The sequence below is a fragment of the Panthera pardus genome, unplaced genomic scaffold (assembly GCF_024362965.1).
Source record: "Panthera pardus isolate Hobbes unplaced genomic scaffold, ASM2436296v1 HiC_scaffold_6, whole genome shotgun sequence".
In the NCBI taxonomy this organism is placed as follows: Eukaryota; Metazoa; Chordata; class Mammalia; order Carnivora; family Felidae; genus Panthera; species Panthera pardus.
Genome location: NW_026526991.1, coordinates 104,266,262 through 104,283,973, shown reverse-complemented (window position 1 = coordinate 104,283,973; position 17,712 = coordinate 104,266,262). Strand labels below are relative to the sequence as shown.

Sequence of the window (17,712 nt, the reverse complement as noted above, 5' to 3'; positions counted from 1 at the left end):
AGAAAGAAGTCTCTAAGCCTCAGTCTTAGGAATATGCTAGAGTCCACCCACCCTTGATGACTGAGGACCCTATTCAGCTCCACCAATGTGAAGTCAGACAGCACGCTGAGGCTGTTTTTCCATTTCCTTGATAAATCCACAGGGTTTCTATGCCGGTAGAAAAGCTACTAACTCAAAGCAGGCTGAGTTTGACCTCGGATGGCCCCTCTGGTTCTGGAGGGGCACTGGCGCCATGAAAGAAAATGATGCTGTCACTACTAACTCAAAAGGCCACCTATCAATGTGTCACATGCCACCCCCTGGAGTGCACAAGCGTGTGCACGCACACACGCACGCACGCAAGTGTATGCATGTGTACACTTCCCCCCGGGGCTGAGCCCAGGACAGGCATCCCACATCAGATGGATGAATAGCAGGTCTGTCCTGCCAGCTGTGTGCTCTCTCCCACCCAAAGAAAGCAGTAGAGACTCAGACAGCAAAGCCTGGAGTTGCCCACGCAGTCTGTTACCAGCACCAGAGTGTGTGAAGGCACTTGAGGGCAGCAAGATGGAATCAGAGAGAGAAATCATCGACCTCCAAGTAAGTTCTCTCCGGGAGAGAGGAAGGAGGGTGGAGATGGGGGGAGCAGAGGTAAAGCTGGGGGAAGGAAGGATTAATATTCTGGTCACTTGATATTCTCCCTCTCACCCCCCTTTCTCTCTTACCCCCTTCTCCAAATGTTCCCTAGGCTTTATCTCTTTTTTTTCTCTTTCTGTTTCCCTGTCTGGTTCTTCGCTTGTTTTGAAATATGTGAGAAAGGGATTGTTTAAATCCCTCTTGGCCTCTGCTTCTTCTTGTCAGTCAAAGAGCTAATTAGATTCGCGTTACCAGAAGATGATTTCACATTCTGCACAGCGCTTTCCTCCAAACCCCAGGACAGTAGAGACTTATTTGAGAGCTGCTGGCAGTTCTCTGGAGGCAAGGAAAGATATGGGTTTTAGAGTTAAGAAGAGAGGCAGCTGGCCAACTTTGCATTTTACAGGTTGGAAAAAACTGGAGCCACTCCGTGGCTTTCTCCACAAAGCTCTCCTGTGGAGGACAGAGTGTCTTATTCGGACAGGGCAAGAAAAGGAAGCCAGTAAAATCTGCTAGCAGGAGGCAGAGACTGGTGTCCCTCCCTACCTGGGACAGGCTTGGAGGGCATCAGAGGCTCTAATCCACCATTGCAGGGAAAGGGAATGGGATGTTCTGGTAAGAGGAGAGCCAGGTCGCTGGAACTGGCACTCTCCAACTTTATTGAATAAAGCCAGCCTTTCTGTAGGGATCACAGAGGTTGGATGATAAATTTTCCTAGAGCTGGACAATTACAGGGTGGAGAAGGACTTTTGAGACCAAGGATTTTTGATCATGGTATCTGTTCTTCAAGCAAATCTTCAACACCCCAGTGTATGCTTCAGATGAAAAAGGAGCTGCTATGTGTGTTGGGCAGCATGATGGGGGCCTGGCAGAACTTCTGCCCTCTGTCCCTCCACCCCTGAGACACAACCAAAGAAGTTGTAGAATCACTTGGGGTAGTGTGTCAAAACCATTGGTCTACTAGAACTGCAAAATAGTGTCGTTTTCCTTGATTGTCATACAGCCCCAAACATGGTCCCAACTCAGGGCTTGATGGTCCTTCTGCCTGGAATATTCTTTCCCTGGGCTTGCTCCTTCTAGTACATTCAGATCTCAGCTCAAATGTTACTGACTCAGGGAGACCTTTGCCCTCTGTAGAGGAACCCTCCTTTCGTTTTGTCTTCATCATTTGTTTTCTTTCTTCCATAGCACTGCTCACTATTTGAAGTTACATTGTTCATTTGATTACTTATCCAATTTAATCAATCTCATTAGAACATAAACTCCATTAGAGTCTGTTTCTTTCATTGCTCTATCCCTAGTGCCCAGGGCAGTGCTTGATAAACAGTAATTGCATGGAAAATAGTTGTAAGTGAATAACTTAAGGGAGCCATGAATTAAAGGGGATCACTAATAGGCAGAGGGTCACTCTACCAGACCATGGCAGAGTCAGGACTTCTGGACAACCCAGGTCTTCTGACCCTACAGTGTATTTTCTTTTTTCTTCCTCTAGTTCTTGCCTCCATTGGATATTTAGTAGCTAAGGAAATGGTACTGCTCATTTCCAGTCCCTGAAGAACAAGTTTCTTATGTGCTGATGAGTTAAATAATCCTGAGTTATAGGCTAAGGACATTACATTTGGAAGAAAGGTTCAGAAAGAAAGAGGTAGGCAGAACTATGGACTAAAGTGTTAGAGTACCCTTCTCTTCTTTATTAGAGTTATTCTCTCTCTCTCCCAATATAGTCTTTTATTCTGGCATCTTATTCACACTTTCCTTTGGTAGTTTATTTATTTGGTTGGCCAGAAGGTCATCCATTGAGTTTCTACATCTTCCTGTCTAGCCCTCTGGATCCAATGAGGAAATAGTCACTGTGGTCTTCTGAGAAGTCAAGTCTTGGTTCATGACAGGTGGAAATGTCTGTCCCCTAGTAGCATGATTTTACCCTCTCCTCACATGGTGTTGCCACATGAAATCCAGAGGAAAGACATATATAAAGACCCTAGAATATTATGTACTGAATAATATTAGTTCCTCTGTTTCTGAGAATGGTTTTCCAGGGGTGGTAAAGACATATTGACTATAGCTAAGACATTTCATCTCTTCATTTAACAAATATTTACTGATCAATAACTATATATTTCACTCTGTGCTTGCTAGGTATGGAAAAGTTTTCTTATTTCATGAGGTTATTATAGTGTGTTGAATTCCTGCATGAGCTAAATAGTGTTATTCTGTTTTATAGCTCCAAGACTAATTCTTAAACTTGCAAATGTATTATTTACCCCTGGAAAGACAGCTAGATAGTATGTGTATGATGTACTGTGTTCTACCCTGAACACGTTAAAGCCCAAGTCCAAATAATAATGCCACAGTATTCAAACCAGGGCAACTCTCTTTACCATATAAATATTGATCTCCCCTTTATAATCCTGATCTTGGAGACTTCATTTGTGCTAAGTATATAAATTAATTCCTATTCATCACTATCCCATTACCAAAACAAACCAAAGGAAGAACAAATATTTATTGAGCTTCAACACTGTATGAAGCACCAAAAACAAAAACAAAAACAAAAACAGAAATATGATACCTGACCTTAGAAAGCTTAAGTGGAAGAAAAGCAGATGACTATAATATAAAGAAAATGTTCAATTAAAATAGTATGTCCCCAAAATGTGGTACAGTTACCACCAATGGTTAGTAAAGGGAATACCAATGGCTAACAGTTTTTTATTGTAATGGCTATCTTTATAGTTATAGTGTGTATTACAAAAAAAGGGTAACTAATCCATCAAATCTGTGATTTCTAAATTTTTATTGCTCAGGATGAGGCTAAAGTAAGTGGCATGATATGTTTTAAGTTCTTATTCAGACTTTATGAGTGTCATGGGCACACCCTGAATATTTTAATAATTGTACCTGTCTTCACTGTTCAGAAGTGTGGCTGGTCTGGATGAAATGAAACACAGGTGTGTGTGTGTCTGTGCATATTGCTTCTTTCTTGTCACTAAAAGATTGAGATAGCAAACAAGGTACAACTGAAATTTGGGAAACTCCAATCTAAAAAACATTAAGCCTCTATCATCAGTGTTGCAGGTGTGTCCCCAAGGTCAACACCTTGAGAGTGGGGTGCCTGGTACTGGTGCCTCTCCTTCCACAACCTGAAGCTGTGGCCTCCAAGCTTCTGCCCTTCTCCCAGCCCTTAGTAGCAGCCCTGCCAGACAGCTAAGGTGACTCCTTTTCCAGGCGCTAGACTGGACTAATTTCCCATCTTTTACCCCCTCCTCTGAGATCTGGATGAATAAAGGGTGGAAGACAATCCCTTTTCTTCTCCTTCAACCAGTGTTGCAACCCCACCGCTGAGTATGGAGTTCAAGCCACTCTCCTTGCTCCTTCCTAAAATGGAGCTCTTCTTCTGCTTATAGATTCACCTAAGGAGATTCAGTCCTCTGGCCTCTTTCTTCCACCTGTGCGGGATGTTGAGGGAGATACAAAGATGGTCAAAGATGGTCTCTTCGTAAGGGAATGAAGACTGGTACACACTGAATGCAAATTCAGTGTAGTAAGGGTTAAGTACAACAAGGGATAGAATGCACTGGGAGTGGAGGTAAAAATTACTTATGAATAGAAGGGGGGACTATAGGTAAAGTATTCTGGAGTATTTTCAAATTGAAATTCCAGACAACAGTTTGGTAGTATATATCAAGAGACTTAAAAATGACCCAGTATGGGGCACCTGGCTGGCTCAGTGGGTGGAGTGTGTGGCTCTTGATTTCCGGGTTGTGAGTTCGAGCCCCATGTTGGGTGTAGAGATTACTTAAAAAAATAAAATCTTAAAAAAAAAAAAAAAAAGACCCAGTAATCCCACTTCTAGAATCAGCCTAAGAAAATAATCAGATATGTAAGGATGTTCACTGAAATACTGTTTATAGCAAAAAGGAGTATCCAACAATGAAAGAATGGTTAAATAAATTTTGGTACATCTGTTAGTGGATATCATGAAATAATTTTTTTCAATGTTAGGGAAGAATATTTAAAGGAATACCAAAATGCTATCATATAAATCAAAAAAGTAGGATACAGAAGAGTATAAACATTTTATCCCAACTTCCTTTAAAAATCATATAGAGTAAATACGTGCAAGAAAACCATTCCCAAGAAATACATCAAAACGTTAATACCGGTTATTTATGGGTTATGAATGACTTACTTTCTTCTTTTACTTTATTTTTACTTTTTATTTCCTTTAAACATTTTTACTGACGCATATATTATATTTAGAATAGAAAAAAAAAACCCTGTAGTTTAAAAAAGAAAATTAGAGAAGCAGATGTGGCTATATGCAAATGAGTAGATCTGTGAATATGAACCACAGCAGATATATACACACATATATATTTATTCCCGACTCTGATTGCCATAGAAAATAAACAGCTGACTTATCTTTGTGTAAGTAGGCATCTCCTCTTAAGTGGCCGTTCCACTTTTTAAAAGTTCTACATAGTAGCAACTCTGGTTTTTTATATCTCAGTATGCTCCAAGAACAGACTTCAGGAATGTGAAATCCAAGGACACACCCACAGACCTCTGAGTTTCTACACAGCCCCTTTGGAGGAAAAACATCAGAGGCAAGTAGGAAGGGGTGAGGTGGTTGCATCCTGATTTAGTCAGATCTTGTACCTGACAACTTCAGTAACTTGTCCTCTATCACCTAAAGAAAAATATAAAATCATTTGTATTAAGTAGAGAGACAGATATATAGATGATAGCTAAAGAGACAGACAGACAGACGGTGGAAGGATTTGGGACAACTTGTTGGAGGAGGTAGTCATTGGGTAAACTTTGAAGGAGGAATAGGACTCTGACCAATGGAGGATATTCTAGTGTGAACAGAAGCTGCAAGCAGGATATCACAGGGTGTATCTGGGGAAGGATGAGTAGTCCAATTTGTCTAGGCTATAAAGTGAATAGAAGAATAACAGTGGGGAATATGATTATAAAAGTGGGTTGGAACCAGATCATGATGGACAGTGAAGACCACGTTATTCCCCTCGAGGAGGAACTGACCAGTGACTCTAGTGATCGATGTTCTTTGCAGAAGCACCTGAGCTCTCAAGTGGATGTCCTGGAAAGGGGTGAGCAAGGAAAAGAAACGTGGCTGTGCCTCCCAAGACCTAAGGCCCCTCCCAGAGCTGAACTTCCAAATGGGACTTGGAGGGACCTTTAGTCTAGCAGACCACAGGCCTTGTTTCATAGAAGAGAAAACAGAGTCACAGAGTTGTGTGATGTGTAGGTCTTAGAATCCTCACGTATGATCTGCCCAAAGTCAGCCATGACATTGGGCAGAGTATCCAATGGACAACACAATACTCAAAATGTATTTGTTGACTAATTCATAATTCAATTTGCCATCACAGTGAAAGGCCCTTCCAAATGTTCTAATCCTCCCAACCATGCTGTGGTCCTTACTCCACCTTCATTGGAACAGGAAATGAAGCTCAGAAAGGTCAAGTACACCATCACAGAGCACGAAAGTGGCAGGGCTAGGACTCAGACGTAGGTTTTCTTTTTGCTATACTCTAGCTCAGTGGTTTTCAAATGTGGCCGCTGGAGCAACAGTATCCCGTCACTTGGGAACCTTTTAGAAATGCAAATTCTCAGTTCCTACTCCAGACATACTAAATCAGAAACCCTGGGGAGGGGCCCAGCCATCTGTATTTTAACCAGTCCCTTGATAATTTTGATGTACTCTGAAGTTTCAAAACCACTGCCCACTGCCCAGGTACATTGCTGACTGACGTCGGGGGTTGGTATGGAGGCTCCAAGCCTGACCTCCTTTCTCCCACATGATCCTAGAGAAGCCAAGGAGTAGTGCTCAAGCTGGACCTGGAGTAAGGCAGGAATGCTGGCAAAGCAAGAGACCCCAGCTGGATCAGATGTCGTGGACGAGGAGCTGCCAGTCACTTTGTGAGAGCACAAAGAACCTAAGTCTCACAAGTCCAAACTTCCTGTTTCAGTACGGGCACCACCAACCACACTGTCACTGCTGCTACTTGCCTGCCACATACCTGTAGGGATTTATACCCACTCAGATGAGAGATGGTTTGGGATTACCCCAGCCTGGGAAAGAGGGTGTTAGACAAGCCTAGGGAGGTTAAGCATAATGAAGGGCACAGGTGAAGATGGATGTCTCCGTCCTGTCACCCAGCCCTGCTTCACGAGAAGAGCAATCGTAGGCAAGGGTGGGACTTTCTCACAGGGCACAGATACCTGGGGTGGGGGGAGGGAGGTACTCTGTGTCTATAGGGGTGGAGGGAAAAGAGCACAGGAATACAGCACTCCCGAATAGTCTGTCCGGGACCTTAGGGATGGGAGTAAGGAGGGCAGGGAGCACCAGCCAGGTGGGAGTTGCATCCTGCAATCCAGAGCATCTCTACACAAAGCCTAACCAGTGTCCTAAAGCAGTGAGCCTCGGAGCTGGAAGTCCACCAGGCTCCACGCCAAGAGAATGGAAAACCCTCGGCCTCTCCAGAGGTGAATTCTGTTTCCAAAGCCCCATCCAGGGAACTGGGACTGTTTACCCCCAGGTCCAAGAATCAGGCTTTGCTCTTTGGTTTTGTGTGCTTGCCTTGTGCCCTAGGCACAGAGTCCAGGGACCCATCTTCTGCCTGAATACACATTTTCAGTCCATATCTGTACACAGTGGGGCCGGTGTCATTCAGGCAGCTGGGACTTTCCCTGCCACACCCCCCCACCTTCACCCGCAGTTTCCTAGAAATGCGACCGCCCAATGTTAGGATTCAAGCATGGCTCAGTCCCCAGGGATAGCTGGGCAGGGTGGGGCTGGCAGTGTTGGATCTTTAATGCCTCGCCCTGTCTCGCCCTGTCTCTATCTCTCTGGTTTTCACAGCAATCTATGTCATTTAATGTTCATCCACCTCCCTTGTTGTGAACTGCCTCTGACAGAGTTTGGGTTGGGAGTGGGGAGCAGAAATCTCACAAGGCCTGGGACTTGTCCTGGTTGCAGCAGAATCTCTGTGAACCAGATCCTGGGCTACTCCCAGCAACCACGGCAAAGCCAGTGCCATCCCAGTCCCGCGGAACCTCCAAACTGCAGAGCTCTGTGCTTTCAGGCCCTTGAGGAGCCAGAATTGGACAGAAGTTCCAAATCCTCTGTCAAAGCTGAGCCATCTCCTCTCCATACCCCGGTCCATACTCCATACCTCCTCTTCTCAAGAGGAGGCAGGGTGGGATGGAGGGGAACCAAGGGGAGACCGCCTTCTGCTCACTGCAATTTCCAGTGGCCTCCCAAACCCCAAGAGTTCAGTATGGCCTGCAGGGTCTCCACATGCTTTTCACAGTAATAGCGGCCAGCAGGGGGCTGCCACTGAGATTGTGAGATAGAATCAGAGAGACAGAGGAGCCCTGTTATTTTGTTTTCCATTCTCCATGTGATCTGCAGTATTTTTCCTCCTTCCCATTAGAAGTACGCCTCCTCCCCTACCATCCTGATGTGACCTACTTATCTACTCCCTTTAAAGGGAGGTACTCTGGAAGGCATCCCAGTCTAGGGCGGTTCTGTCTGTGATTCTCAGAGAGACAAGCTGTCTCTTTAATAAGGGAAATCCAGAAGCTGTAAAATTGGGGGTGGGGTTGCACGAGGGGGTAGGGGGAGGTAGTAAGGAGGTTAGGTAAGGTTGGGGAAGAAGGGAAATGGAGGTTGGTAGAGCCCGAGAAGAGTGTTCAGTGGTGTGGCTTTGGCCAGCATGACAGATTCATGCCATGACTAAGGGAAACAGGTTCTGGACCGGTCAAAGGGCGGTGGAAGCAGCAGATGTTGACTGCTGGAGAGACTGTATGAAACGAGGTAAAAATAAAACAACATTCCAGCTCTAGCACTTTCCCACTTTCTGCCCCTAGTTCACTGAGCTATCTAATCTCTGAGCCCCTGTTGCCTTATCTGCAAAATGGGAATAATAAATTCTACCTCAGAAAATGGATGAAAAGATTAAATTATTTACCCCACCCTCTGTTCCCTCCTGAAGAAAACCCAGCGAGGTCTCAGAATAATGGCACATATGTGATAACAGCTACCATTTGTTTATAAGTACCTATCCTGTGGGAGGCACTGTACATGTAGTTTAAATTCCATGAGGAATGAAGTATGCCCAATAAGGAATCTGAGGCTCTGAGAAGTTAAATCACTTATGCAAAGTCACACAGCTAGCAAGTAGCAGGGCTGAGGTTCCCACTCACAGCTGACTTGAGCGTGTGCTCTTAAACATACCTCCCCTAGACTATAACATCACCAGCCTTAATGAGAAAGGATTTGGCAAAACCCTTGTCCCCACGTCTTAAGTAAATCTGGAATGCTGAGTCAGATAGGGGCTGGAGAAATCAAACAATAATTGGGTTGTATAATGCTATCATTTTACGCTAATCTTGGCACTGAGGAGAGATTGTCTTGCAGACTGGAAGTCTATAAACGCCTATCTGGTCTCCAGCCACTGGGCCTCCAGTCTGGCCTCCCTCCAATCCATTCTCTTCACTGTAGCCACAGAGAACATTTTCCTCCTTCTATCAGAGTGGTTCCCAGCTGCCCTCAGCATTACATCCAAACCCAATGTGGCCAGCGCTCATCTTGTCCCTAGCAGGCCCCAGGCTTGGGAGGCCCTACTCCATTTTTATCAAATGTATTAAAATACACCCGTATCCTTCACTAAACATGACTTTTTTTAATGTAAAAATTTTGAAAGGCTTTTTAATGATTTGAATGTTGAAATGATTAATTTAAGCATTCAGTTTTCGTATGTAGGTGCCAATATGGTTTTTGCGGGTCTCAAACATTTGGGGCCTTTGGAAAGCTCCTAAGTACTATGCACACACACGGTGCCTAATGGGTGACACAGCTGTTGCTGCAGCCCCCGTCCACGTTCCCTGCATGCCAGGCTTTTGTAAAACGGTTTCCTGGGCCTAGAATTGTGTTTCTTCTGTAAGTGCACCTGCTCGTACCATTCCCCCCTCCCTCATTGCCCTGCAGTTTCTTTCTTTGACCTTCATAGGTGCTTAGCCTCTCAGCTTCCTTGTGTGTAAAACAGAAATAGTGATACCTACTTCATAACGCTTTAGAGAGGATAAAATAAGTTAATATACCAAAGCATTTCTATACAAAGTATGATTCATGCACCATCACAGGGGAGCTTGTTAGAAATGCAGAGTTTCAGGCCCCACCCCAGATGACTGATCAGAATCTCCCAGAAATCACATTTGAGTTTTGAGGAGTCCTGCACTACAGCACCCAGAACAATGTCTGCTACATTGTAGTAGTAAATGATAGCCATCGCTATTGTTATTGTTGTGATTACTAAAAGCCAATTTTTTATAGTTGTCTCCAGTTTCCCTTCTTACCTTTTAACTTCTGAACTCCAGTGCTTTTCTTCCTCTTTTTTTAATGTTTACTTCTTTTTGAAAGAGAGAGAGAGAGAGAGAGAGAGAGAGAGACATAGAGACAGAGACAGAGTGAGAGCAGGGAAGGGACAGAGAGAGAGAGAGAGAGAGGGAGACACAGAATCCAAAGCAGGCTCTAAGCTCTGAGCTGTCAGCACAGAGCCAGATGCGGGGCTCGGACTCACAAACTGCGAGATCATGACGGGAGCCCAAGTCTGACGCTTAACCGACTGAGCCACCCAGGCGCCCCTAGTTCAGTGCTTTTCAAATGTTGTTCCCGCAGCACACTTGCATCCTGGGAGCTGGACCATGCATGGCAATTCCAGCTAAATGCTGAGCTTACAGTCAAGACACTCAGGTAGCTTCCCTCCATCTACGGAGAGAGCTAGCTGAGGACATTGCAACAGGTGGTCATAAGGACCACCAAAAGAGGGATAGAGAGGTGCTAGAAGTGGCAGCTGACCCAGGCTTGTGGGGTCGAGGAAGGTGCTCTCCAATCTAAGACCTGAAAGGGGAGTTGGCAGGTCGTCTCTACAGCGGACTGACTGCTCCTACAGGGTAAAAGGGCCTGTTAAGGCTTTGCTCTACGGAATATCTACGGCCCTTGCCGTTTGCTCTCCCAAGCAAACAAGGGAACCCAAGGGGGCGTGAGTCTAGACACAAATTGGTGTCCTGGTATGAAGCCCAGTCACTTAGAAAAAAATTTTGGCCTCGTTGCAAACTGGGCCTTCGGTAGTTTTACAATTCTTAATCTCTCAGAAACTTGGGTTTCCTCGTTTCTAGAACCAGGATAACTATACTCCCTCTACAGGGGGTCGGATCGCGAGGCTTAAAGGACAGGACAAGTCAGGTTCCAGGCACCTAGTAGGGGCGGGATCAAGTGTTCCTTTTCTGTGAAAAGGAACTGGGTGGATTTAGGCCCGAGGGCCGGAGCTTCGGAAACGGTAAACACTTCTGAGTACTTGCAAATACCGCCTTCCCTTCCCCTCCTCCCACCTGGGTCGGGACGCTGAAGTACGGGGCGGGTGTGTGCAGTCCGCGAGCAGCTGGAGGGGACGGGGTCGCCTAGGGTCGCAGGTGGGCTGGTTTTGGAGGGAAGAAAAGGCGCACTGTTTTCCCGGCGCCCGGGGCAGCCTTGCTGGATGCTCTGAAAACTCCAGAACAGAGCCGGCACAGTGTGGCCACGGCGAGCCTCGGGCAGCCGGCCTGTCTTTAAGAGGTGCGCTCCCTGGCAGAGGCCGCGCTGGAAATGTGAATATTCCTTTCACAAGGGGCACACCGCGTGCGCGAAGGCCGCCTCGGGAGAGCTCGCCGCCCCGCTGCCCAAACCCTCCGGGGGAGGGCGAGCGGAAGAGGCCGCTGATTGGCTGCGGGGGAGGCTCGTGCCGCGCGGACCCTCACACCCCCAGCCCCGGGCAAGCTGCGCGCGGGGTCGCAGGGGTGCTGGGTCGGCCGGGCCGGGGCGGGGAGGGCGCGCGGCCGCGACCGCAGGTCAGCTGACTCCCGCGGAGCCGGCCGAAGGGCTCACTTCCCCGTCCGGCCCCGGGGCCTACTGGGGGTTGGCCTTGAGCTTTTGTTACGTGGCTGTCCCTCTTCCTTCCCCTGCTGAAGGCCGAGGGCAGTCCTCACCCTTTGCTGAAGCAAAACAACCCCCTCCCCACCTCAGCTCGGCCCAGTCTCCGGCTCTGGTACTGACAGTCCCACTGGCTTCGGGTCCGGGGAGGGCAGGGTGGCCCCTTCCTGCTTCTCCAGCTCTGGCACGGCGCGCTCTGGCTGATCCTGATCGCGGTGGGTGGAGCCGGGTCGGGGCTATTTCGGTTCCTTCTTGGCCTGGAGTGCTTGGTTTCCTGCTGAGTTTCCCCTAGGCTTCCCTTAGGTTATTAATAATAATAGCTACCATTTTTCTGAGCACTTACTTTATATCAAGGAGGCACTTGACATATTTTTATTTTTATATTTCAGAGCAACTGTGTAGATATCAACCCCAGCTTATAGATGAAAACACGTGAAGCTCAGGGGAGTTAATTTGCTGAATGTCACAGCTAGCAAGTAGTTCAACGGGGATTCACATACTAGGCTGTCTGACTACAACGCTGTGCACTCTCCCCCCTGCCATGCTTTCCCGGTGAGGCCTTTGCCAGGGCCATGTTGAAGACTGATGATGGTCAGCTAAATTTTACCCTAAAGCTACACTGTCGTTAAGACTTTTTGGGGGCCAGACTAGGAAATAACCTAGCTCTGGGGCAATATTAGAAAAGATTCCCCTAGAACCTGTTTGTTTGGCACAGAGAGCTAATCAAAGCTAGTATCTGGAATTCTTTCATGACTTCCGTGAGAGGCATCCTGGCTTGAGGCACATTCCTCCTCCCTTGCGCATACCCCTTCCTCTCCCCTTCATCCTCCCAAGAAAGAACAAACCATTGCATTTGTCCAAAACCTCTCCAATTGGAACTAGGCCTGTAAATCAAGCATAAACAAAACCAGTCTTGAGAAGGGGAAAGTGAGGCACGGGGGGGGGGGGGGGGGGGGGGGGGCGGGGAGGGCAACTCAATTGGATCATTTTCTGGTGCTCAGAGTGCTTGAGAAGGACAATCTCCCAGGTCCTATCCTACTTGTCCCCGCAGAGTAGACATATCCTATGACCTCTTCTCAGTGAGAGGGTAGGACTGTTTGAGAAGGTGGAGGAGGTAGCTGTGAAAACCAGAAAGCATTATGCATAGAAGACAGGATTTTTGTTCTGATGAGACATCAGTAAAGCAATGGCTGGTGTTTATTATTCTAAGATAGTACAAGCAGGGGTGCCTGGGTGGCTCAGTCAATTAAGCATCAGACTTCAGCTAAGGCCATGATCTCCAGGTTCAGGAGTTAAGAGCCCAAGCTTCAGGCTCTGTGCTGATAGCTGGAAGCTGGAGCCTGCTTCCTGTGTCTCCCTCTCTCTCTGCGCCCCTCCCCCACTCATACATTTTCTCTCTCTCTTTCTCTCTCTCTCTGTCTCTCTGTCTCAAAAATAAGTAAAACATTTAAAAGTAATAACAAAAAATTAAAATAAATAGTACAAGCAAATTGTCAAATGATTCCACCTCGTAAACATAATTACATAAGACAGAAGCCTGAAAACCACCTGGAGGGCCTATACCTGAAGATGCCCAGACAAAGGGCATGAAAACAATTTATGAAGATCACTTCTTACCCCATTTCCAACCTACAGCCTTCCATTTCTCTGGTAATGAAATTAGAACAAGTCTGCAGCATTGGAATCACAGGGGGATGGGTGAGGATGATTGCTTTTTTTTACATATGAGTAAACATAATACCAACAGGTCATTTAAAAGTAAGGAATACCTTTAAAAGGGGAGGATGAGTTAAAGACTGAAGCTGACCACAGAAGACCCTGGAGCCCTTAAAAGGGAGGTCTGAGCAGCCAGCAGTGCTGTTTCCTCTGGGGTGTCGTGTATTAGAAATACACTCTAACTTTTGTCGGGCCAGAAGCCCTTATCTACCCTTTTATAAAGCTTTAGTTTCCACATTTGTAAAATTAGGAGTTTGGCTGTGAGGGTTCCCAAGCTGCCCCCCAAGTCTGGAAACTCCTGCTTATGCAATACCCAGATATTTTCATTAAGTGATGCTCAACTCCTCCATCTCCGTAACAGGTTAATCATCTGACTAACTGCTCAGCTTTCCTGCTTTATGAGATCATCACTGCCAGTTCCAAGTGCATTTGGCTGCCAGAGAGCAAACATTCCATGTGTGAACTGGGGATACATATTGCCGTGATAACAAGTCTGGCAAATTTGAAACATGCTGATTTAATCTGAAACAGCACTAAACTCCAACACACTGTTGGGGACCTGGGCCTGGGGCAAAGCCTCCTAATTTGCTTTCAGGTGGCATCAGTCGTAATGCCTCAGGGCTTTGAGAAGGTAAAACATGCCTACCTACATTCCTCAAAAAGTCATCCAGTCCATGCCCCACCTTCCATCAGGTGAGAGTCAGTACACCTGGACCATCGTCAGCCTTGCCTATTAAGCTGAGGTTCCACTTGATATGATCCATAGTTGAGGTTACCACTGCCCTCAGGGGGAAATCTATGTATATCGTGTGACTAAATACAGTCACGGCAAATGGCCATGGTCTCGAAGTAACAACCCACACATAGTTTCCAGAAGGCATCAGTAGCTCCTTATAGGTACCTCAAAACTTCAAATCCATGGATTTGGCCATAGGTTAAGGTGGGGAATGGGATTTTTTTTTTCTTTCCACTTAATTCTCACACAGTGTTATGAGTGCAATCGTTGAGGCATACAAAAAGATGTAGAAACACCAAGAAGGTAGGAAAGGGATGGGGAAAGGGGCACATTTATTAAATAGTGGTTAGCATAGTGGTTAAGAATACAGGCTCTGAAGCTGGACTGCTTTGGTTTGAATCCTGGGTCTTCCATTTCCTTGGTGTGCTGTCTAACGTAGGGCAAATTACTTAACCTCTTTGTGCCTCAGTTTCTTATAGGACTATTAATTTGTGTAGAACACTAAGAACAATGCCTGCTCCATATGAGTGCCACATAAATATGACATTACTGCAGCAAGTCCTATGTTAACTGCCTTATTACTTAACAACAATTTTTTTGAAAAGGAAATTACTGAGTTCTGCTACGCTAGCTATAACAATGTCTGTGACCAGGGGTATATATCAGGAAGGAAATAAACAGATATGTGGACCAAACGCTTGTTTCTTCTACTAGTCTCTTCTAGCATAAAGGATTTCATACTGTACCTGATAGCTTTTTTTTTGACGCATTAATATGAATTGGAAATCTCTCCATGTCAGAATATGTAGATCCACACCATTGTTTTTAACTGCTGTATAGTATTACATAATATGGAAATATAATAGATTATTGGCACATTCTCTTATATTTATTGTGTATCCAACATTTACTGTGTACAGTACAAGATGTGGGGAGGACGCATAGCTGGTAAAGTAGCGTAGAACATGGTTCTCCAAGAAGCTGGTGGGGAAATTTGGGACTTAAATGAAATAATCATAGACCAGCAGCGCAAGAAGGTATGTAATAAAATATTAAATGGAATTCAAAACTAAGTGTCAGTGCTTGTGATTTAATAGGAAATAGCAATACATTGTGTAAAACCATGGAGCCAAAGGCCTGCCTCCTAGAAGCTCTGGCTGGGCTAGAGAGGAAATTTACCCATTAGTTCTTCCAGCCTCACTGAAAAATTACTCAAGACAAGAAAGACAAGTCTACACTCCCTTAACAAGCTACAACACAGCAGCACACTGGTGTCTCACGTAGAGTTGGAATGCAGCAGGCCTACGTGTTCTCTTGCAACTTGTTGGGCACATGGGCAGTACCTTCCTAAAGCAGTGCAGGGATTTGTTCTCACCTCCAGCCTCTGACAGAGGTTTGTGTTGTTCTCCTTGAATCCCAAGTGGCACAGATAAGTCCTTTAAAAGGCACAGCGAATCTGCTCAAGGACCCCAAATGAGAACTCCCTTTCTTGACATCTCCGGTCCTTTGTTTGGCTCTGCTTCCTTGGGAAGAATTTGCAGGGTTGTGAGAGCAGTTGCCCCATAGGGCCTATTTAGGGACATTCTGTGCTTAGGTATTCATAAATTTCTGCCAAGACCAGATTTCTTTTACCCCACCCTTATGTGCTAATCGCTACCTAAATCAGTAACACCTGGTTGCCAAAGAATTAGATTGTGTCAAAGCCCACACTTGGTATTCCTTCTGCAAGGCCCTACCCAGCATCGTTCTAATACCTGGGTTAGGATAAACCTTTTGATTTCTATCCTTGACCGCATGTATTTTCATGTATGCCTTTCTGTTTGTATTGATGGGAGAGTCAATAGTCAATGAAAAGAAAAATATTATAGGCACTCACTATATATTTAGCTCTGTACAAAGCATGGGGTTGGGGATGCTGGCAGAGGGAGGGTTATAAGAAAAGTGAGACATAGCCCTGCTTTGGGGGCCTTAAAACCCTGACAGACACAAGAGCACAACACATTAGATCCTGAAGCGGTCAAGGTAGACAGCATAGACCATATGTGCTGTGGGAGAGCAGAGAAGTGCCCCTAGAAGGGAATGAAGTCCCTGTAAAGGGCGACTGTTGTAAGGAGCATCTATTCTCACCTCCCAAATACTCCATGTCAGCCTCTTCTGGCAACCGCGGGGAGTGAGTTCAGTAAAACAGGATGATCCAATGTGGCAAATAGACCGACATTTTGCTCACAGATTCACAGAAAGTCAGTGTTTCCCTGATCATTTGGGAACCAAAATGACTAGACTGTATTTTTCCTGGAACATTTTATTTTCCAATAAAGAAAAGTAGAAAGACCACAACAATGAATATTTGTAAACTCTTCCCTACATTCATCAATTTTGCTATATTTACTTTATCTCTTTCTATAGAATGCATCCCCTCCCCCCTTAGAAAGAAAGTGCCAGACATCATCGGTGAAGACTTCAGCATATATCTTCCAAGAAGGGTACTCTCCTACCTAACCACAATATAATTATCATTCATATACAGTTTATATTCACTTTTCCCAATTGCCATACAACAATGCCCTCCATAGCTCTTATTTAATATAATCACGGATTAGTCATTGCATTGGGTGTCTTGTCTCTAAATCCCCTTTAATCTGTAACCCTATTCCCTTTTTTTGGCCTGTCATCATCGTGACATTTTTGAAGAGTGCAGCTGAGTTGTTCTGGAGAATGACCCATGATTTGGATTCGCCTGATTATTCCCTCATGGTTGAATTCAGCTGTTATTTCCTTTTAAAGATTATTGTGGTAAAATATCTGTACCACGAAAGTTACCATGCTAACCATGTTTAAGTGTACAATCCAGTGGCATTGTGTACATTCATAATATTGTACAACCATCACTGCTGTTTCCAGAATGTTTTCGTCATCCCAAACAGAAATTCCATACCCATTAAACAATAACTCCCCATCTCCCCTACCCCCGGCTCCTGGCAATCCTCATTCTACTTCCTGTCTCTATGAATTTCCCTATTCTAGGTACCTTATGTAAGTAGAATCATACAATATTTCTCCTTTGGCCACTGGCTTATTTCACTTAATATAATGTCTTCAAGTTCATCCATTTTGTAGCATGTGTCAGAATTTCCTTCCTTATTAGGGCTGTATGATATTCCTTTGTATGGGTATACCACATTTTGTTTATCCATTCATCCATTGACAGACACATGGGTTGTCTCTAACCTTTGGTTATCATGAATATGGTTGCTATGAACATTGGTATACAGTTACTTTTCAAGTCCCTGCTTTCAATTATTTTGGGTATAAGGGTGCCTGAGTGGCTCGGTTAGTTTAGCATCTTATTTCAGCTCAGGTTGGTGAGTTTGAGCCCCACATTGGGCTGGCTGCTGTCAGCGTGGAGCTCGCTTCAGATTCTCTGTCCCGCTCTCTCTCTCTGCCCCTCCCCCACTTGCTCACGCACGCTCTCTCTCTCTCTCAAAAATAAATAAACATTAAAAAACATTATTTTGGGTATATACCTATATGCCAGATCATATGGTAACTCTATTTTTAACTTTTTGAAGAACCACCATACTGTTTTCTATAGTGGTTGCATCATTGTATGTTCTTACAAGCCTCCAGTTTTCACAGTTCTCTG

General features: G+C 45.2%; 1 protein-coding gene across 2 annotated transcripts in view; it reads left to right on the top strand.

Annotated features, from left to right (window-relative positions):
* Positions 1 to 260: 260 nt before the first annotated feature.
* Positions 261 to 17,712, top strand: part of NINJ2 (ninjurin 2) — a 79,010-nt gene continuing 61,558 nt past the window's right edge. Inside the window, exon 1 of one of the 2 annotated variants that reach the window (XM_019464922.2) lies at positions 261 to 579. In XM_019464922.2, the coding sequence (XP_019320467.2) occupies positions 406 to 579 (174 nt within the window). In that variant the 5' untranslated portion in view covers positions 261 to 405. Of the gene's footprint in view, positions 580 to 8,311; positions 8,465 to 17,712 lie in introns of those variants that run through there. The other variant, XM_019464923.2, reaches the window with a different exon arrangement.